The sequence below is a fragment of the Motacilla alba genome, chromosome 2 (assembly GCF_015832195.1).
Source record: "Motacilla alba alba isolate MOTALB_02 chromosome 2, Motacilla_alba_V1.0_pri, whole genome shotgun sequence".
In the NCBI taxonomy this organism is placed as follows: domain Eukaryota; kingdom Metazoa; phylum Chordata; class Aves; order Passeriformes; family Motacillidae; genus Motacilla; species Motacilla alba.
The window spans coordinates 129,948,596-129,972,355 of NC_052017.1; the positions used below are offsets into that span (position 1 = coordinate 129,948,596).

General features: G+C 36.7%; 1 protein-coding gene across 2 annotated transcripts in view; it reads right to left on the minus strand.

Annotated features, from left to right (window-relative positions):
* Positions 1 to 23,760, minus strand: part of STK3 (serine/threonine kinase 3) — a 129,389-nt gene that overhangs the window by 47,286 nt on the left and 58,343 nt on the right. For both annotated transcript variants that reach the window (XM_038130195.1, XM_038130196.1), the window contains exons 9-10: positions 14,403 to 14,595; positions 3,868 to 4,043 (exon numbers count right to left, since the gene is read on the minus strand). In XM_038130195.1, the coding sequence (XP_037986123.1) occupies positions 3,868 to 4,043; positions 14,403 to 14,595 (369 nt within the window). The remainder of the gene's footprint in view (positions 1 to 3,867; positions 4,044 to 14,402; positions 14,596 to 23,760) is intronic.

Consider the following 23,760-nt stretch of genomic DNA (forward strand, 5'->3'; position numbering starts at 1 on the left):
TTGAAAGCAAAATTCCACAACGATCCCTGAGTGCGAGATACACATTAACAATTTAATATAGAAGTTGAAGTTTGAACAAACATTAGTTTGGGTTTTTTGAAAGAGCTGTATACCAAATCACAGCTTCAACAGATGCACTTTCAAGGCTGAAGTGGAAAAAGCAAAATAAAACATTACAAGTATTTCCCCAGAAATACATTTCCCTAATATTCACTGATATCAAAGGCCTATACTTTTAGGTTTGAGAATTTATCTTGAGACAACAAAAACAGACAGTAGAATAATGGAAAACAAAGAATAAAACCAGCAATTCTATACAAATTCCTACTCACAGAAAAGAAAATATTCAAAAGTGTTTGAGCATGAATGTTTTTGTTTGGTCATTGTTTCTTTTTAAAAAGCAAGAAATGTAGTACAAAAATTTCAAACAGCCCTTTTGCATGGAAAACAGCACTTTAAGTCCAGAGGCAAATATAACAGCATAAATTTGGAATAATGTAATATTCAAGATGAGTATACAGTAACAGAATTCAGTCTAGGTAAAATTATTTGCAATATACCTGATTCAATGCAATGTAAAACTTGAAGGTCTGCAGTGACAATTTTTTTCTTATCAATTCCTGAAAAATTACATCAGTGACCAGTACAGACTGATCACAGAACTGAAGGCCCGCAGGACCAAAAGTCAGAGACAGAACTTAAACTCCCATATAGCATCAGTGAAAAAGAATTAAGATTAGCTTTTAAATTTCAAAACAATGTACTTCAGCAGAGGAAAAAAACCAAACCATAAATACATACTTACAGAACAAATAATGCTGCTAAAATTTACTTTTTATAAAGCTCAGATTGATGACCAAAGCATGTTATTTTCTTGGAGAAGTCTTCTAGTTATATTTGTGTTGGCAAGTAGTTTTTAAAACATTTACATCAGGGCAGAAAACTATGCTCACACCAAGACTTCCAAACCTGCCCTAGCACTAAGTTCATTTGCCTTATTTTATTTTTTTTGCTTACATTATAGAACAGTTTCCTACATCATTTCTTTACATTATCTAAAAACATCAGCAAGTATGTAAGACTAACTGCTCTACGCACATTACATGTATTTCTACATTTCAACAAATAAAATTACTATGCTTTATCAGACAGTACAATAGACTAAGAATAGGATAAAATATCAGAAACTACTGAAATGACTGTGACCTAAAGCAAATACACTATTTGGCCACAGGAATTAGTTCCCAGTTCTGCATGTTTCACTTTAAAATACACAGAAATAAGCAAACTAATTAGTTGCAGGGATTTATCAAGTTTGTTTTCACTTTCTTTTCCCACCTCTTTCCCACCTCAATGGCATTTCTTTTTCCTACTTCATGGTTTAACAGACATATACACTAATAAATTTGTAGGGCTTTCCATCCAATACACTTAAATACTTCTTCTTAGTACGACCCTGTCATTCACTCTGGCTCACAAGTGAAGTGCTCAGTGTCTGCCAGAACTGCCATGGTGTGTTTGGCTTCCAAGCATAAGAAATAATGGAATCATTCAGCAAATGAGTTTGGTGACTTCTGGCTTACAGAGCATACTTCCTCTTCTGCACAGGAAGCTAGAGTACTATTAGAATATACTAGTATTAAGTTGTATTTTGATCATTTATATTTCAGTTCTAGTGTAGCAATCCCTTCTTTAAATAAAATTATGACTGTCATAATTTACAATTTGGATACCTTTTTAGATCTCATTAAGGCTAATTCCAAACAAAACAGCATGGAATTATTTAGCTCAAAAAGTTTCCACCATTTATCCCTTTCATGAATCATTTAAAGACTTCATGTCAGCAACTGAAAACATTCATGTTGATCTCACAACGAACAGACAATGTATTATGCATGCTGCCCACTGACTTATCCTTTGAGAGAGTCTCTTGCAGGCCACTTGCCAATACTGCCACTCACTGTCTAAAACATAAATAGAAGTGCTTCCAGAACACAGAAGTAAATAATAATTGCCAGTGGTTCAAATCAGTAGGCAGTTAAAACCTGTATCCTGTGCAACATCAGCTGATACCAGATGCTTTAGAGAAATGTATTTTTGAGTGGACTACTCTGAAGCAGTGTATCCACTACTGAAGCATCTTCTTAAACTTTTTCTTAGGATGGTTTATCTCTTCCTCATGTTTAAAACAAAATACCGTCACAGACAGAGTTCATACAAATAGTTACTCACTTTTCAAAAAATCTTGTTTGGTTTTCAATCAGAATAATTTTGTAGCAACAAGACTCACAACACTTTTCAGGAGGCTAAGGACAAACTGCACATCACATAGATTCAAACAGATGCAGGAACAAATTGCCCGGGTAAGTTGTGGATGCTGCATTACTGGAAGTTTTCAAGGTTACAGCTTTAAACAGCTAGTAAAAGATGGACTAGATGACCTCTAAAGGTCCCTTCCTTTAGAGAGAACCATTCTAGGATTCTGGGAAGGTTTGCATACAAAACTGAGCAGTTCAGTTTCTGAAGATCAGAACTGCTTGGGTTTTGTTCTAGGACAATTTCCTATTTCAAGAAAGCAACTTCATTGTACAAGCAATGTCAACAAATCCCACAAGATTATCCACGTATGAATTATTAATGAGTAGGTACTAACAGATTTATCATCTTAGCATTTACAAAAAGAATAATTTTTGCCTGCATTTCTTCACAAGAAATGGAAAAGACAGGATGAATTTTTAATTGTTCTAAAGGCAGTTTTATTGCCACTATAATAACCTCACTGAAACAATGGCCAGTTATTTTCCAATTAATAGTGCAACTAACTATTTCATTAGTCAATCATCAGGAGGATGATTGCTGCATTTGACAGGAAAAAAAATAAAACAGACCTAAAAACACTTCACCCAAACCAAAATCCAACTAAATCAAAACTCTCCAGTAGCAACATCTTGTACTATGCTATTTAACTGGCTTTACCTCAGTAGTTGAAATTTAAGAGTCAGCTTTAAGTAGAAATGCAGTAAGTGAAAACTGGAAAGAAAATTCCCTGCCTACAGCTGTTACCTAAAATTAAACACAACATTTCTCTTGAAATCTCAAGTGTGCTTCAAAAAGGCACCATGTGATCATATTTAGCTACTGCACTGTAGTTATGAAGATTTCATCCACAACAGATAAACAAAGACTTCATTGAAACATGTTAAAAAATAAGCCAAGGTGAAAACCAGGTATAATTACTTACAAGTCTCTAATCACTAATTATATATTTCACTTTAGGTGCAACCTATAACTTAGGAACATTTTCTTTTTGACCCTGTTATAATTTGCAACATAGGCAAAATGAAATAAACTACAAATATTTTGGAGGGTAAATAATTCTATGTAAAGAGATGTATGCTATTGGAATGGTACCAAGAAGATGACTTGTGCAAAACAGTAGGTGGTCTTAAACATCTCCAAGAGGATTGATTTAATGGCTCCAATCCAGTTTAAAATGCTTACCATTTTACTGAGATAGCCAGCAAACATGACAACAATATTCCATGTCTATAGCAATTCTATTTTTTCTTAACAGTATTGGGTCAAATTTTAAAGTTGTTCTAGGACATGAATTTTAAGGAACCAAAAACATTTTTAAAAAAGTAATTACAAGGTAGTAAAATGTCACACACCACTCCTCATTAAAAAAAAGTCCTGTGTTAATCAGGTGTACTTACTTCAACAACCAGGATGAGGCACAAAGATTAGATATCTGGACAGTTTTCTTGAAAGTTTACTTATTTTTATTAATATAGAAAGGGATTAACTATTATTGGCGTATATAAAATAAACTGCATGCAAGAGATTAAACAATAAAAAAGTACTTACGAAATCAAAGTCTCCATCTTGAGGGACTTTCCAGTTATCAGGGAAAACGTTTTTGGATATGTGGTAAGGTTCATGCATGTTCTGATTACAGTTTTCAGGGCTTTTATTCTTGGAATCTTGTTTATCAAAGTAGTCCATGAAAGAAGGTCTTTGAACTTGCGGTGAAGTAGCATTTCCTTATTGAAAGAAAACAGACAAAGAAGGTAAAAAACTACTCAAAGATTAAAGAATTAATGCACTATAAACTAAACTTCACTAATTAATTTTTCTGGGGTTTGCAGAAACTAATACAGTCATCTGTATGTGATGCAAGTCTCTGTTTGTCCCCTGAGGATCTCTGGCATAAAAGCTCATAGTCAAAGTATGATATTTTTGTAGCAAGATACAATGTGGAGAAATGTTCAAGACATTTCAGTGTTGACACACATATTATGAGAAGTTACTTCATGCAGTATTAATTTGTTGTTATAGAGACTGAATAACATGAGGTGCTAAGCATCCCTTTGGGTGCTGAACGCCCCTAACTTCAAGGCCTGGTCCACAGGCATTTGTAGGAAAGCAACAGAGTTTCACTAAAGGTAGGATTTAATAATTATTTAGAAAAAGAAGTTGCAAAATACAGCTACACAAATTGTGTCTAGATGCTGCTTAATTTAATTTATTACAAATTAATATTCCCAGAAAATTACAGGATCACCCTCTACAGATGGTGGCAAAGCACCCTGTCTCCATATCCTGGGGGATTTTTTGTCATCATCAAACAGCTGCAAAAGCTTTATGAAGCAGACAGGAACTCCTGCTCTTTTATCCTTTTTGCAAAACTAAAAAAGATAAAATTTTCCATCCTAAATGATTGAAATTTGTTTCCATTTGTGGGATTTCAAAGCCAATTCATTACGAAATAGCTTAATAAACATAACTCTCACCTCAGAGACCATATTCTGCATAGCATTGACACATGAAATGTGTCATGTCACTTTTTGGAAGTGTAACACATTTGACATCAAGATACATAAAATATATTTCCACAAATAAAATATGAAACAGGATGAGAGATAAACAACTAAGATGGGGGGGGCGAACCTAACACCAAAAATCAGACAAGATTATACATTTAAACTACAAGCATAACAAAGGAATGGAAATTTTTATTTTATATATATGTTTCAACAAGTTAAAAGGTAAACTGAAAATATATTTTGAGCTTGTGTTTTACGTGATTACTAGGACTTGCTAATCTCCTTATCTGGCTTTACACTTGTTTTTATTCATTCACTAAGTGGGTTTTTCCCCTCTTATTTCATCATCTCTTTCCATCTCCTTTGTCTAAAGATTTTCTAATTCATTCTAATTTTGCTGTATGGCTAATGGCAGCCTGTTTTTTCATTAATGTTTATTTTTATACTGCCATCTTTTCACAGAATCATCAAGGCCAGAAGAGACATTCAAGATCATCTAGTCCAACCACTGACCTAGAAACACCATAATCACCACAATTATATCCCAAGTGCCACATTCAGACACTTCTAGACACTTCCAGGCATTCCAGAGACGTTGCCCCCACCACCTCCCTGGGCAGCCCATTCCAATGCTTACTTGCTTTTTTCTGTAAAAAAAAAATAAAAATCAAGTATCTAATCTGAATCTCCCCTAGCAAAACCTAAGGCCATTTTCTCTCATCCTTTCACTTGAGACATGGCACAAGAGACCAACCCCCAGCTGGCTACCACCTCCTTTCAGGGCGTTGAGGAGAGCAATAAGGCCAGCCCTGAGCCTCCTTTTCTCCAGGCTAAACAACCCCAGCTCCTCACAGGACTTGTGCTCCAGACCCTTCACCAACTCTGTTGCCCTTCTCTGGACACACTCCAGCACCACAATGTCTCTCTTGAAATGAAGGGCACAAAACGGACCACAGGATTCAAGGTGTGGCCTCCCCAAGGCTCAGTAGAGGGGGACAATCACTGCCCTGGACTTGCTGGCCACACTATTCTTGATAGAAGCAAAGACTGCATGTTGATTTATTGCTTCCTTTCTGCTGTCCCTAAATTTTTCTGTTCCAGTAAGATTTCTTCTGGTGTTTTTTAATGTGTGCTTCTACTGTCATGCTCTAAGCTTTAGTGAATTTGACTTCCTTCAACTCCACAATGATTCCTTCAATCAATCTGTTATTTCCATACACACCTTCTTTTCCTCACATTTTTTAAGCTCAGTTTTTGCCACATTTTTTCAATTTTTTTTTCTCTAATCCCAGATCTCTACTCCCCATATTTTAATTAGTAACAACTAATTTAATTAGTAACAACTAAGTTCAGTGAATTAAACTCCAGGTTAAATTTAACTGACCAGACAGCAGACACCTCTTCTCCAGAATCGCCCAAGTTTGCCCCCACTAAAGTCAAGATCACTTGAAGGACATTCCTCGATCACCTGAATCTGGGACTGAGGAAGGGATGAGAAGTAAACAGCAGGGATGCCAAGTAACTACAGAAAAGAGCACTAAAGAGCAAAAGCCATAGTCGTAGAATAGGTTGAGTTGGAAAAGACCTTTAAAAATCATCTAATTCCAACTCCCCTTCCTTGGGCAGGGATGCCTTCCACTGAGAACCTTGATCCAGAGTCCCATCCAACCCAGCCTTGAACACTTCTAGGGATGGGGCATCCACAGCTTCTCTGGGCAACTTGTTCCAATATTTTAACACCCTTGTGGTAGATAATTTCTTCCCAATACCTACTCTAAACCTGCCCTCTTTCAGTTTAAAGCCATCATGCCTTGTCCTATCACTACAGGCCATTGCCAGAAGTCCCCCTCCAGCTCTCCTGTAGGCTCCCTATTAAGTATTGCAAGGTCCTACAAAGTCTCCCCAGGGACTCATGCAGAGAATGATTCTTCTCTTCTCCAGCCTGAACAACCCCAATTGTCTCAGCCAGTTTTCATATCAGAGGTGCTCCACCCCTCTGATCATTTTCATCGTCCTCCCCTGGATTTGCTCCAACAGCTCCATGTCCTTCTTGTTCTGGGGGTCCTAGGGCTGAACACAGTATTACAGGTGGAGTCTCATGAGAGCGCAGAAGAAAAATGGAAGCATCTAAATTTTAAAAAAACCACACATTTAGAAAACAGATCCAAGAGAAGTATCCAAGTAGCATGAAGGAGGTAGAATTAAAAACAGAAATACAATGCACTTTCTTAGTACAAACCGTTCATTACTTGGTGATTACTGCCCAAAACCCCTGAAACTGTTTGTACCAAAAAGATAGGACACCACATTGCTGGACTTTCACAACCAAATTTTTCTTCTGTTGAGATGGCTGTACTTAAGTTTCATCCCTGAGACATAGTTATAAATAAAAAGATTGCCAGTGTCTCTGTGCAAAACTCCAAGTACCAAAATGTTGGCCCATTACAGGAAAGGAAGTCTCCATTCTCCCACATGTAAGGCAATACTACAGATTTCCCAAGCACTGCTCATAATTTTTAAAACTATTTATAAATACCTTCTTTAATATATCCTTCTTTAAAATATCCTTATTCCTTATATATATCTTCCTTATATCTTCCTAGTAATAGAAGACTACCTACATACAGAAAACAAACCAACGCCTCTGAATTCCTTGCCACCAAATGCATTTTATGAAAATTGGGTCAACAGGACTGAAATTACTCCAAGGTAAGCAAAGAACATTTATTTTTTACTTTGAGAATGTATTTTATTTGTTTTGCTAAGTAAGAATTTAGAATTCGCTTCTGATTTTAACTTTAATACAGTCAGTTAGCCCAATTAAAACAGCAAAAGCTGCTTACCTTCACTGCAAATACAAAAACTCACACACAAAACCAGAAATGTGACTGCAAAATGATACCAGAACACCTCTGAATACCAGAGGTATTTCAGCCTTTTGTTGTTGTTGTTCTTTCTTCCTCCAATGTAAAAAAATCCCAAATAATTTATTCAGAAATTAATTTTAAGGTTTTGTTTGTTTTTATAAATAAATAAATTTTAAAAGAGACACTATTTCAATCTCTAGCTAACCTAACAAGTTCAGTTAGTGTTTCATAGGAATGGGTTGACATCTACCAATTTAAAGGCCCTGTGAAAGCTCCTGTCTCTGATGTATTTACGTTAGAAAACACTCAGGATCTTTATGCCAGAACAAACTGATAAAGGTTGCACCTTTTTGGGGTTTTTTTTCCCAAAATAAGATCATTTTGGTTTGAAAGTACTTTTTTAAACTTTCATGAACAACAGAGTAATGTTATCTTCTCAAGCACCCTTCAAGAACCAAGAAAACTGGAAGTATAATATGTAAAGATTTCCTTAAGGACAATTAATTCACTCAACTATTCAGTAAGTTACACTTACAACAAAAAATCTGCAGCACAGTAAGTTATCACTCCAATCTTGCACGGAAAGCTTTTTGTGCAATAGCCTATTCCATTCTAGAATAATCTGGATTTTTCAGTTCTTCTCAATATTTGCTTTTCAATAAGCAATGATCATGTTTAAAAATGTTTTCCACCGTTTCAATATTTAAGAATATCTGTCTTTTATCATCCCTACAACTTGCCTACTGCAAAGACAGCTTGGGGAAAAGGCCGTAACAAAACAACAGTCAGAAACTGCTGGCAAGCCATAAAACACAGAGAGCACCATTCAGCATCATTTCATTGATGCTGAAAACACACTCTACCTCAGCAATACCCCTGACAGGAACACAGCCAAAAGGGATGTCCCCAAATAGTTATGTAAGCAAGTTTCTTCCAAAAAGTATCCTGAATAAAATGAATGAGGTAACAACACAACACAACACCAACTCTGTGACACTGTTTCAAAAACATATCACAAATAAAACAAATAATTCTCAACACACATTTCAAAATAAAGAGAAAAGCACACTCCATTCTAATACATGTTTTGGTAAAATTCCACTGATGTCATCTACCGTGAAAAATTATTTTGCAGTGAAGCATTTCCAACAGAAAAGTATCATATTACTATCAAACTGATTTTAAACCAGTTTAAAAGTTCTGCTGTTAGTCAACAAGTAAGGCCAGCAGATGAGAGTGACCATCTCCTACAGAAGGGAGACTCTCACTACAATTTCCTGGGAGGGCATGGGTGCTGGTATTTTGTTTGTTTAGCATTTTGGAGTGAAGGGTTTACAATGTCCAGTGGAAAGTATATAAGTCTTTCTCTCACTCTGTGACTACCAGGACACTGGACCTCTTCTGCAATTGCACATCTACAGAGGAAAGCTTTCTTCGTTTTGCCAAAAGCCACGAACTTGCACAGCCTTTCACATTCTGTGGATCTCCATCTACCTCTCAACTGAGGAACATTTTCAGCTGCTTGGTGAAGTTAGGGATCTGGATCTCCAGTCTGAAGCACTTCTGTGAACATCCTGTCAGTATCTCTTATTCCCTCAAAATACACTGCTCTGTCACTATTAAGAGTCAGAAGCTCTAAAGCAATCAGCCTTCAGCCTTCTTTAGACCTGTATCTACCTATGTGCTCCCACCCCTGCTGCAAAGGCTACCAGAGCTTATACAACATCAGACTCTACTTAAGTTTTGTATTTCATACATTCCTACCACTACTCTCTCCCTTCACAAGGGGCCCTACAACACAGTGGCAGTAATTCTGGGAAATGGGAGGCAGAAGCCTGGAGTGTCAATTTGACCTCAGTCTCCAGGCAAATGCATCTAACAGTGAACCACCACATAAAAAGCTGCCACAGCCACCTCCTTCAGCCATATTTTAAGCAGGAATTGTGACTGTAATTTATGAGTGGGAAAGTTCTGCTGCTAACACACACCTATTAAGCAACCACCGCAGAGAATTAGAGGTCCGGCTACTGAGAACCACAAGGAAGCAGCAGTAGAAACTGTATCAGTTACTTAGGCCAGAGCAGCAGGGATTCCACCACAGGACAGATCTAGGAAATGTTTGACTACTGAGAGCTGTGTAACAAAGTGCCTACTGAGTTCACAGGTTTTGCATCACAGTGACTGGCGTACCCAAGCCTTCATTCAGCATTGGGCCTCATCCAGTCTTTTGTTGTTGTATGACACACCTATTTACCAGAAATAATTGCAACTGGCATCTAAATGGAAAATCCACATAATTTTCACCTAGTTGAAGCTTTCAGAGCCTTTTGAAGGACTACGAACCCAAGTTACAATTTTTAATGAGGAAAAGTTTCTAGCACAAAACATTTCTTTGCTTCTTGAGAATAAGACTTGTAAAACTGGTTCAATAATTTTTGGTGTTTTTTTTTTCCCCACTCCCTGGAAAAAAGAAAAAATATTCAATGATACTACTATTATAATCATGGAATATTCTAAGTTGGACAGGATTCATCAGGATCATCAAGTCCCACTCCTGGCCCTGTATAAGACACCCCAAGCATCACACCATGTGCCTGAAAGCATTGTTCAAACACTTCCCATTAGTCCGTTCCAGCAGAATTACACTTTATTTTGGTTTTTAGCAAAACAAAGAAAATCCACATTAAACTAGCATTCTGCAACAGCTCTCAAAAGCAGAATTGACAACATTATTTAAAAAGAAAAATCCCCATTTTTAAAATATACAACTACTAGTGACATAAATGTACAACTTTATTACCAGTCACAGAAAATGGCTTGAGAACCAATACAGACCTGTAAACATCTATCACCTCTATACATATACACCTACATAGTACACCTATATATGGCACCAAGCAAACAGTCTTACTTGGGGCACAGGAAACATGCCTGACTGAAAATACATCTGTGAAGTGTAAATACCTAGGCTGCAGCAACACTGAAACCAGTCCATAATTGAGTTCCTTACAAAATTCCTACAGAAATTAAGACTTAAGCTGTTATAAAACACGTGTCACTACCTTTTGCTTGTCAGCTGAAACACCAGCTGTGGGATTTAGGCCTTTCTAAGAGTTTTGAAGCACCAGTCCCAAGCTATCCAAGCATATACCTCGTATCACAGAGGAGACTGACTTAGAGTATCAAGCAATCCCTTACCCTGGATGCTGAGATCACTAAAAAATAATGAATAAACCAACTCATTAATTCTTCTATCAACATGTAGATTCTACAGCATGGTGCATGTCCCACTGCAATCAAAAACACCATTATGTTTAATAAGACAGGAAAGTAAGTGCTGGAACCAAACCTGTGGCCTGACAGCTGAATGATTAAACCATCACTTGCCTCAGGCTATCTCCAGTTTGCCAACTTTGCTGGATTTATGCTGCTCAAGACAGTCATCTGTTGGCAGGGGGTGCGGGAGAACAGGGAAGGAAACCTGCTGTCCCAAAGATTATATTCTTACATTCTTATGTTTGATTAGAAGGAAGAATGTGTTTAAGAATTATACTGACTCAATCTAAAATGTTCATGTCTTAAAGGGCAAAAAGTAATAAAACAAAACCTGATTACTTTTCTACATTCTAGCTGTCAAATGCCACCTCATGCCTTCTCTGTCCTCATCTTTTAATACATTCATTACCAATCACAAACTATCTAGAAGCTTCACCAAAGACTGAAGCAACAGTCAGAGATCCAGAATAAACCCAAACTGCACTAAGAGACAACTTCTTTTCCAGCCCAATGCAGATAGCCAATATGAATTCAACAGTGCAAAAAAGAGAAGCAGAGGGCGTGTTAGTGAAAAGGAGAAAAGAGAATGACCACAAGCACTCTTGGTGCACTGGAAAGCCCTAACACTAAGCCTTGCTGAAAAACCACAAGGGGAATGCGAGGAAGCTGATCTGAACACTAGTCTCTCCACTGACATATGAAAAGGCTTCTAAACAAAAATGAGTAAAACCCAGGCAACTGAACAAAAGAGGTAATATTTCCATCATTCTCACTCTCTCCTCTACTCCACATTAAACCTCCTAAAGTTAAGTTCCTCCCAACTCTCCTATGTTCTTCATTTTTTTTCCTCCTTCCAGGTACATACCACAAAGTCTCTGTTCAGAGCATGCACAGGCATACCAAGCAAGACAGGATAAATGTTGTTTATTACTAGACTGTATAATATATGTTGGGGCAGGAGGACAGGCCTATTTTTGTTCCAAATCCCAATTTTATCTGGGCACAATTCCCTATTTGTGAAAAAAATATGGTTTTAGTTATTTTCTGTCATGGCTCCCACAGGCCTCTAAGCATGGGTACTTATAAATAAAAACATATTATCGTTTCTTATTTTGTCCTTGAGCAGGGAAACAAAAGGCAGAAGGAAAGAAAACATGAAACTAAACACAACAGCAATTAAATAAGGAGCTTGTCATAAATATTTTGTGTCTCTAGGAAGGAAATGAAATCTCTCTCCCCTAGTTTACAAAGTTTATTTCTCCAACCTTCTTGCTTGCAATGTTCTGTTATTCAGCAGTATCAAAAAGCACTTTTAAGATCCTAATTTTGATTTATTATAACCAAATCACACAAACATCCAGAAAGTGCCTACTTTGCCTCTGAAGATACATTGGAAAAAGCAACCAATCTCCAAAATCTCGTGGTTTTGTCGAGTATAAAGAAGCACAAAATCTGTAGCTGCCTTTCAGAGACAGCAAGGATTTTTATGTCCCTTCCTGGTGACATTTATTTAGGAAACTTGCTATTGCTCCTATTTCAGCCAAGAGCACAACAATCACAAAAACAGAGGACCAGCTACAGTGGACATGTTTCATATGCATTTTTAGCTGAGAGATGCGGAGGTCCTGTTCTTGAATTATTTCTAGTTTTTAATGTAAAAAATGCAAAATACAAGAAATTTGAGCAAGTAAGTGCTGAAACCAAACCTGTGCCCTGACAGCTGAATGAATAATCCATCACTTGTCATGAGGCAAACTACCTCCAGTTTGCTGGCTTCGCTTTGCTGCAGTTACAGGGCTCAAGACAGTCATCTACAGCACAGGAGGGAGGGGAAGGGGAATAATCCTAAGATTATTCTTGTTTGAGAAGAAAGAAGAATGGGATTAAGACATACACTGACCAAATGTGAAGATGTAGAAAGGCAACTCCCTAACTACAGATTGTAACTGGAATCAATTAAAAATTGAAAATAACAGTACATTTTAAAAGCAATGTCCCCAGCAGACAAATAAGACACAGATTAAGAGACTGCAATGCAAACCCAATGCCACTCTTCTGACCTGTTTGGCCTAGCAACAGGAATTTCCTCTCAGCACATATAAAAACTGCGTGGATAATGTAGTGCAATTCGGTAAACTACTTACACAGAACTTACTTATGAAGACTGATTTGTCAAGCTGCATAGAAACTGCACTAAACCCTAATTCATAATACTTCCACCCTAAAAATTTATTCCAAATTTTTTCATACTATCTTTCCCCCTTTTTTTTATCACACAGCTGAGAACTCTAAAGGAAAAACAAAATAAAACCCAAAACAAACCACAAAAAAGCCAAACAAGCAATATCTACAAAGCCCCTTTTTCCTTCCAACTTCCTGTACACACACAAAAAGTTTCTGCTTTGCACTTCCAAATAATCTTGAGCAAATTACATCAGGTATCTACATGCAAACATAAATGCAGCTTTGTATTTGCTACAAAACACTACAAAGGTTTTTATTTGGCACTGAATTCCACTCTTGAGATATTAGCTCTCTATATTACACACATACACAACTTCCCACAGCCCCCCCCTCCCTGCAACTGCCTGGAGTTAAACATTACATTGGGCCTCATGAAATCAAGCAGCTACAGCCTGAGTTAGAGTCATCTATTGATGCTGCCTAATCATGCAAATAATTTTATTAAAATCCATGGACCTCAATCTGCAGTAGTCTTCAACCAAACAATAAGCATATCAGCTAGTAACTAAGTAAAGTAACTATTTTTAAAATGTGTATTTATAGATATTTCAGTATAAGTTATATTTTTATACACAAAAACATTCACAATTCTTTTTCTCCTTGTTACATACTTCTTCACATGCTGCCAAAATCAATTAGAACTTTTTAGTTAGGTTTCAACAATCTTTTGATCATTGCCTTAAATCAACCATTGTTAAGTTACATTCCAAAAAATGTCCAAATAATTATTTGCTTGAAAAATACAGATCTGCTAAGTGCTTGTGAGTTACAAAATTATTTTGCAGCACAATATATTACTGACTGCTGACCCCAAAGAGAGTCATGGTACATTCCCAGGACCACTGACATTAAAACAGCAGCCTCTCACATAATCACACCAGTTTAACTCTTAGAAACTGGTTCAAATGTATGTGGGACAGGAGAAAAAGAGACAAGCAGTACAACTCAGAGAATGACAATTTGAAAGTCCTCTAGAGAAACTCAGCAAAGCACCAAAACCAGGCTTCTGCTTTGAATCTCCCACTATAGTCAACTTTTTCTCTACAAATTATAGAGTGCTTAGAGACACAAAAACCCCTCTCTCCCTGTTTTAACCACAGAACTCGACACTTAAAAGCCTTTCATGATACAACACTGTCATGCAGCATGAGAAAACACATTATTAGAAGAAAGCAAATTAACAACATACGTTTCATGGTCCCATCTTCCTCTTCATCATCATCACTGTTGATGACCATGGTCCCCAAGTCTGATTCTAACATGGTGCTGTTGTGCTCAATCATTGTCTGAGCTCCTTCACTCATCGTACTGGTGGCTCTCATGGTACCAGCACTCTCCGAATTGGTCTTCACCATGGTGTGAGAATCCAACTCATCCTCATCCTAGGGAAAACATTTGCCAGAACACAGCAGATCATTAAAACAAAACAAAGGTAAGATGCAATCATTTATTGATTAGCATTTTATCTTTATGTGACCTAGTTGTACTGCTGGACTTCCAGGTTTAAAACTTTAAAAGAAACCACAAAATAAAAAAATCTTCCATATGAAGAAAAACAAAAACTCCTCTCTCTCACAGATGCATAGCACGGTAAGTGTAACATGGCCCACAAAGTCACTTTGCGTTAGCATTCAGGTTTGAGTTATCTTTGTCATTTTCATGACCCACTTTATCTCTCTGAGTTCCAAAAATCACTAACACAATTTACAGAAAGAGATTTTGCTGTTTTGCAAGGGACTGTCACAAAGGGTGCTGACCACCCTTAACTTAGGATCATGCCCAGCATCTGACATTACATACAGAACCCAGATGATAAGCTCATGCTCAATTTAGCTATTAAACAATTTCCAAGAGAATTTTTGAAGTCTCCCTCAGAAACAAAAAATCGACTTACTTCAAGTGTTTATTTCCATTTTAAAATCTTTGTTACAAATGTGAGTAAATAACTTTTTTAATACTACGCATAAAAATAGCCCTTGAGCACATACTTACCCACTAAGCGTGGGGGAGATAATATCAAGGAGATAGACAGTAACATTTTGAATTAGTAACAGTAATGGGCCAGGTATTTAAACAGAGCACTAACGGCAATCCAGTTAATGAAACATGAAATTCATTTGGAATATCAATATTTGAAAACACTAATGGGAAATCCCACAGGTTTCCAAAATCTGATTTAGATTATACACACAACATCACAGCGTTTCAGGAGTAATGTAATGGACTGTGACTCTACACATTTTCTATTTGAATAAAATCTATTACTCAAGGTAAAAAAATTTACTCTCATTTGTTGATTAAATGTAAGCAATTATACCCATCACTATGAAGTTACTTTATGTCAAATTGTTGTAGTTTAAATACAAGTGCTACTTTAACGAGTTCTATCACCATATATGCATCCATTTCCCCTAGTGTGTCAAAATTTCATTTGAGTTCCTTGATAAATTAATTTTATCCCTGATTAGCAAAATATTTTAGCTACATAGTTTGGAAGACTATTACATAACCCTTAATTTTTTTTTTTTAATTTACCCCTTACAAATAACATGCTGTTGCTACATAGAATCACAGAATTCTTTAGTTTGGAAAAGACCCCTAAAATCAACCTGTTAATCTGGCACTGCCAAGTCCACCACTTAATCATGCCCCTAAATGCCACATTTACAAGGCTTTTAAATACATTCAGGGTAATATGTGACATTAAAACAAGTCTTCACCCACTAACAAATTTTCCCTTTTTCCTAAATCTTTGCATTGCTTTATAGATTTTTAATGTTAAACTACAAAAGTGATTTGTAAGTGCAGGGGCTGGGGAGAACAGAGGCAGAATGCCAGAAAAAGTAAAGTCCAGACTCAAACCCCTGCAAGGTCTGGCACTTTCTGTTTCTCACTGAACTCATTCCCTGGCCTGGCAGACAATTTGCCTCTCGCGCAGACACACGTGCATGAGCTGCATGGCCTGAGTGCCTGTTTCACTAAGGGCTGGTCCAGGTAGATATAGAAAATTGAGAGCAGTAATACCAGCTCCTGAAAATTATTCTATTACATCTCAACTAAGAGATAAAAAACAGATTTAATTTTGACAGTCCAGCTACAGTATAGCATAATGAAGCCAGGATACAGACCTAAACAGATTTCAATTAAAATTCCAAATGACAAAAGAATAATTATTTTCCAGATTATAATTTATAAAAATACTTGAGTTCTTCATTTGCATTCTTTCAGGGTTTTTTTTTAGTTGCATTCTATTTAGTACCCTACCCTTTAAAAAATTTTGATATTCCCAAAGATACAGACAGCCTAAAGCTGCAGCACTAGGCAACTGTGACAGTGAAAAACTGAGAATATTTTGGTACTGCTCCTCCTGGTGGCAACTTCAATTTTCTTTACTTCCTACCACCAAATGTTACTGTTAGCCCCAGTATTTTCTATGAATTGCATTTTCCCCTTTCTAAATAGGGTACTCAGAAAAAAAAAAAAAAGTAGTTTTGCATTGCATTTTAAAAGTGCCGGAACTGTTAACCTGCAAATGTTTCCTCCCGTACTGCAATACAACATAAAACTGACTCACAACATACTGGGGTTTCGCCTATTAATCACTACAAATGTGGCATCTCTAACATACAAGCAAGCAAATCTCTGAGTTTAAGACACAGTTACATTTGATTTACAGACTAGGCTGACTAATATTAATATCCATATTAATATGCGCTTGCAGTGCACATGGCCTTAAACTTATCTAAGCTGAAATAAGAAATTAAACACTTTCCTGGAGCTCAAAACTTCTATTGTAGAATTAGTGGGAAAAAGTGATGGCTAACAATATGAACAAGTATGAAATGGAGTCCTAAATTACCATTTTCATAACTTCTGCTTAATTGAAAAAATATCTTTTATTTCTTCAGTCAAATCAACTACCTGGACATGACCCAAAGAATAGCATTTCATTTTCCAGTCTAAGAGTGCCAAAAGCCTTTGTCTTAGTATTGTCTCTCAGCAAAGAGAACAGTTATCTTTTGGCCCCTGGGAGACCAAAGATCAAAAAAGCCCACCTTAGTAGTAGAAAAACAGTTGTCACAAAAAGGGAAGTACACAACAGTTTTGATGAATGGTGTTTTCCTTATATCAGGAATGATGCACTGTGACAGAGCAATATCAAACTTCTCATGGCCTGTGCACGCCCCAGAATATTTAACTTCGGAGCTAACACAGATTGCTTCCCAAACTGTCATTCCAGTATTTCTCACAAATACGAGATTTAGCTAATACGGCAGTAGACTACACTGGTTCTGAAAGGTAACTTAATAAAAATATGCAATGGATCCAAGTTATGGACATGCACATTTACATGAGAGATGAAAGTGATTCCTTCATACAAATTCTGATTCATGCTTTACAGTACATAAATATTGGCGTAGAACTTGTGATCTGTTGTTAAAAAAAGGTAAACACACTGATTAAATAAAAACAAACACAATCTCAATTTTAACCAGGAAAAAAAAGAGAAGTATTAAAGATGAAGTGTCATGTTCTCATACTGTTTATGAAAACAGATACAAGAATCAAACAATAAAAACAACTAACTCTGGAGTTAAACAGTCTGCTGCTCTCCTGTGTACAAGTAATAAGCAACCACACTTGTGTTTGAAAGGGGTTTCAGTTACACCACTGTACAGCAACACAAGCAAAAACTCTAAAATCTCTTAAAATGCTACAGAAATAACAACAGACTACAGAAACTCTGAATAACATCATAATGTAAAGTACAAGCAAAGTACCAGCAATAACCTGCAATCCTTTAAGACTAACTCTCCAGATCTCTTATTTACCAAATGATGTTATTAACAAAATCAACCCTTAGAGCACAAAAACGCAATCATAGAGGTTTGATTATCAAGATAGAAAATTCAAAAAGACTTCAGCAGAAACCACCAGACGACTTCATGATATAGTTGTAAAGTAAAGATCCCATCACACAAGAAGCTTTCTCAGAGAAGCTGGCCTTGCAGACCATACCAGAGTCTACATCAGTACAGAAGTGAATGAGCCGAGGTGATAAAGATTAAAGGATTTTTCTGTTGCCTTTTAAATATCAGTAGGGATGAAGACTGATAAAAAACTGAACACGAGAAGCAAATACGGCAGCAGCTACTTTTTAAATCTCTCTGGCTGTGGTTTGGCATGTTAAAAGAGCACTAGAGGGCAGCAAAGACAGCCAACTCGGCTGCAAGGTATTAAAGGAAGATTTATTTACATGCTGGCAAAATTTAGTATTCTGTAAAATAATTTCATTTACTATTAACACCTCATCATCACCTTTGAAAAACGTAGCTGTAGTCACAGCTATCTTTTTTTAAAGCACTGCAGTAGCTACATAAACACACAATATAGTTTGGTCAAGCACAAAGATTTTGTAAAAGCTCACAAAGTACAAAGCCAAACTTCAACCTGAGTATATGATTAATACTGAGCACACAAAGCTTAGACCCATCAGTAAAACAGGTAAAAACTTAACTTTCAGCACACAGTCAAATCCCATCACATTCAACAGACATCTGTCACAAAACAACACTTAGGCACGTTTTCTACCTGCAGGAAATGATGCCTTGCTGCATGCTCATACCTCCCCATGTTTATTCTTCCTATAACCAGTTTCTGGCTCCACAGTGCTGTGGATTTTAACAATATGCTATATTTCTAACTTCAGGACACCTAAAGGACAGCAGCTTAATTTAATTAACACATATGTCAAGTGTTCTTTGGCATGAAGAAAAAATGGCAGGGAAAGAGAAAGTTTTAACACTTTCAACAAAATTACATGCGTATATATATAGACAGATATAGCTACAACATAGACATGCAAACACATGAAAGAAGCATGAAAGCAAATATAAAAACCTTCAGAAAAGTACAGCACAGTGTATCAGATTTAAAATACAGAATAACTCATCTGATTCACTAGTTCCTTTACAACAACACCATAAATATTGTAACAATATAAAGGAATAATTACAGCATTTACTTCTTCTTTTATTTCTTAGAGTCTCAAAATACAGATGCCAACTTTTCATAATTAATAAAGGATTAACCAAATAACCCTTTGTATGAATGAATAAATAATTCTACGTATAGGAACAACTGATTATTGACAGTTGGCTTTGGTGTTGATAGTTGTCAACCATCAAGTGCCCAAGAAAAAAAAAAGGGATCCCTGAAGCAGTAATTCCTTGATTTAATACTCTAAAAGACTTCAACATTTCTCACATCATAGCAACATTAAAATGTAAAAGAAAATATACAGAGAGCTGCTTGTTAGCTCAGTCCTTTAAAGGTCCACAGAAACAAATATTTAGACATGTTTTCTGTAAGCTGCCAGGCAACGAGTGACTTTACATTCCCATAATATAGCTGCCCAGCTTCAGCATCTACTTCACAATCACACTTCCAAAAATGCACGAGAAGAGATTGGTCATGTCTCCTAATGCCTAAACTAACATTTAAACTTTGATATTGGGATTAACCTTCTGCAGAACACAACACTTGTGATTTTTGCTTAATTAAAAAAAGCTGTACAACTACCTCAGCACCTATCAAAACATGTCAGTTTGTCACAAGGCAGTCTCATCACATGAGCAGCTCTCATAACAGGCATAAAATCTGAGCACACTATTTATAATGATATATCTCTCAGGAAGAATACAGACATAAAGACTGTATTCAACCTGGACATTTATTTACAGGTCTATAATACAAAGTTTTGAATAGTAAAAAATATTTACAGTACAATTTACAACTTCTCATGCAATAAAATGTTCACAGACTGTGCTGAAAAGGAAAAATAGAAATCAATTTTAGGGGGATGTGACTCTTCCTCACTTGAAGGACAACTGAATTGACCCTGAAAATTACCTACATAATTGTGAAAACTTTGAATCTGATTATTTCTGCAAATCCACACAACCCATTCTACTTCCAGTTATTTAAGTCACTTTTAACTTGAGTGCTCATTACTATACAGTAAGTGACTTTAAGAAGGTATTAAAGCACAAAAACATATTCAAATGTAACTGTTAGGGTTAAACAGGTTTCCTAACATAAGAAACTTCACAGCCAGAACATTTTACACCTTCCTTCTTGATGGGTCTCAAATCATGTACTAGGGAGTAACAAGCAGAACTCCTCACAATTTACATAGAAAATTCTTGGGGGTTAGATAAATAAATTCAAGCCCCTGACAGGTTAACTGAAACCATTCTTTTTCAATAGTATATGGACTCAATTCACTGCCCATGAGAGAACTTTAACCTCAATAGACTCTACTTAACACTAACACCAATATTTGCTCTTGCTTTTAGATGTTGTTAAATATATATTTCCCAAAGTTTGAGTCCTACAGTTGTCCTACAGTCCTACAAAGTTTGAGTTTCTACAGTGAGGCCTTTACAGTAGTATGATTGGGAAAAAAAATCCATTTTTGAGGTGAGATTTTTCAAAATTGAAGTGGCTATTACTTTGCAACTGAACAGTGACTCCAATTCTAGACCCAATCTAAAACCATTTAAAGATATTAAAATATGAAGAAATACATGCATTACTTACTGTCACTACCACTGCATAGGGTAACACAGGGACTGTAATGAGCTCTTTCTAGTCTTTCTAGGACTGCTGCCATCACTGTAGACTTATCAAGACCTCTATTATCATTTGAACTATAGGATCATGTAGTCATGTAAACTACATACAAGCAGTCCTGTATTTCTTATGGGGTTCTGTGAAACTGATATGTAAGGAAGAGGAATGTGCAAGGATTATTTATCTTTATCCCTGAATGCTGGACTGCTGATTTAATCCACTACCAAACTGTATACCAACTATACCAAACTGGCACTTGTATTATCTGCTTTCCCCTTCCAAAAGGAAAATAGTAACACTCAGAAGTGCAGAAAGAATTGGTTTACTCTTTGTCTGGCAGTTCCACAAACAAGTTCCAAATTAAATGAAAGACACAACCTTTGAGCTTATTGTCAAATTATGCATTACTTTGAAGTGAAGTGTGGGGTTCGGGGATTGGTTGTTTCTTTTTCTAAAATGACAAACACAAATATTGTAATGCTTTCATTTTATTCTTCCAGATTTTTATCCTGGTTTCCTCTAATAACTTGTGGGCCCATCAATTAGCCCCTGCCTAGAATGCTTACAAACTAAAATCAGGATACTACTTAGTGCAGGCTTCCCCTACACCTAACATGTTGTTCAGGAGTTTTCTACCATGCAGTACATGAGCAACATGCATTCAAGAAACACCTTGCAGACAATGTCTTTAATTGAAAAGAAAATGGTAACAGTTTCAAAGACTCACAGAATGTTTGGGATTGGAAGGGACATTAAAGACCAACTAGTACCAACTCCCCTACCACAGGCAGGGACACCTTCAACTAGATCAGACTGTTCCCATCCAACCTGACCTACAACACTCGAGGAATAGGGCATCCACAGCTTCTCTGAGCAACCTGTTCTAGTGTACACACCCTCTCCACAAAGAATTCCTCCTAATATCTAATCTCAATCTACTTTCCTTCAGATAAAAGCCATTAACCCCTATAGTACATGCCCTTGGAAAAAGTCCTTCAGCTTTCTTGAAGGCCCCCCTAGGCACTGGTACAAGTTTACACTGCTGTTTCCTAGTTTGGATGAGTTTGCACTTCTGGCTAATCAGAACCTTTGGTGACAGCAACTGGACAAGATTCTGGTGTTATCTCTCAAATGAAACTGGAATTTCTTACAATGATGTAAGAAATGCACTGCACTGAAACTGCTGCAAGACATAGGCAGTCTGTATTATAACCAAACAATTATTATAACCAGTCCAGAATAAAATTTGTTCTGCATTGTAACACACAAAAGATATTCACAAGTCACTCCAAAAATTGTTTTTGTCCATGAGGAAATCCCTCCTCACCATCAATATTCTTCATTTCAAACACTTGTACCCTCACTTGTTCTATTAAAGCCAAGTATTTCAAAACTTTTTTCACTCAAAGCTTACCAAGCAACACAAAATCATTAGAGATACATTTACTGATTGCAAAAGTCACACTCACTACCAAATACCACCAGTTTTAATAACTGTTAAATATTCCACCCTAACTACAAATCTTATCACAGATTATTTTCTTGAACCATAAAACTGTGTGAAAACTCAAGGAATTTAAAAAAAATCTCAACAGCATAAAAAATACACAGAATTATTTTTTATGGTAGGTATAAAAATCTTCTTTGACTTGATCTTTTTACAATGGGAAACTTTTGAAAATGTTTAATTCTTCAATATAAACTTAACAGCAAAAATACCTGGACATTCTCTTGTCCATTACAAGATATTCTTGCATGTCTCTTAATAGGGCTTGTAAAAATCATTTGATGTTAATTATTAATATTAGTTTAAAAATTGCAGCCTGGAAGTCAGCATTTGCAGTGAAAAATAAAAAGGAGTACACAACATCGTATAACAAAAGATCATAAGAGCATTCTGAAAGAACACATTGCTGAAGTTTTTGTCAGACTCTCTCATCCTTCTCTTTTCATCATCTTAAAAGTCTCATGTACTGATCCTTCCACTGAAGAGAATACTACAAAGCTTCATTTTCCAATTTCTCCCTTTCTGCCTTTCACTGTGCTGAGGTCATGCTCTTCTTTCTATTTTTCTACTACCTTTCTTTTCTGAACTAAGTAGTCTCATTCACAAGCTCACTTTCACACCTTTCTCCTATTCTGTCACTATTTAGTACTGAGAAGTCAGCTCTGCCTTAAATTTGCCTCTTCCCTTACTCACCTGTGAAGTTTAATTTACTCCTTTCTCACATCCTGTGCAACTACAGGCAGGGCTGCCTCTAGCCCTCTGCAAGGCTGGGCTTTAGAACTCCTCTACATCATGATCACAAAAAAAATATTGAGCAAGGTATGCAAATATTAAGCTGCCAACTGCTCTGACCTTCTGCCTTATACTGAAGAGCAATTTCTTCAAGCAGAGGTTGACTTCTGGTGCTGGATTTGTTGCTGTTCATGCACTGCTACATGATTCATAGCCCCTAGAATTCTACTAGCGTAAGTTAAAAAATTACAGAATTAGCATTTCCATATACCACAACAGCACTCATTTTTAAGAGCAAACCAACCTTTTAACAATAGTGGCTAATTAGACAAATTATGCACTGCATTAGACAAAGCTGGCAGGAGGTGCAGGGTGGTGAGCAATTCTTCCCTTCTGATCCACACTGCTGATGCCACACCTGGAGTGCTGGGTCCACTTCTGGGCTCCTCAGTATGAGGAGGACGTGGACACACCAGAGAGAGTTAACAAAGGGCCACAAAGATGATCAAGGGACTGGAACATCTCTCCCAGGAGGAGAGACTGAGAGCTGGAACTGCTCAACCCTGAGAACACAAAGCTCTAGGGGACCTCATCAGTATCTGTAAATATCTGAAAGGCAGGTGCAAAGAAGATGAAGTCAGGCTCTTTTCAAGTGGTGCCCAGTGACAGGAGC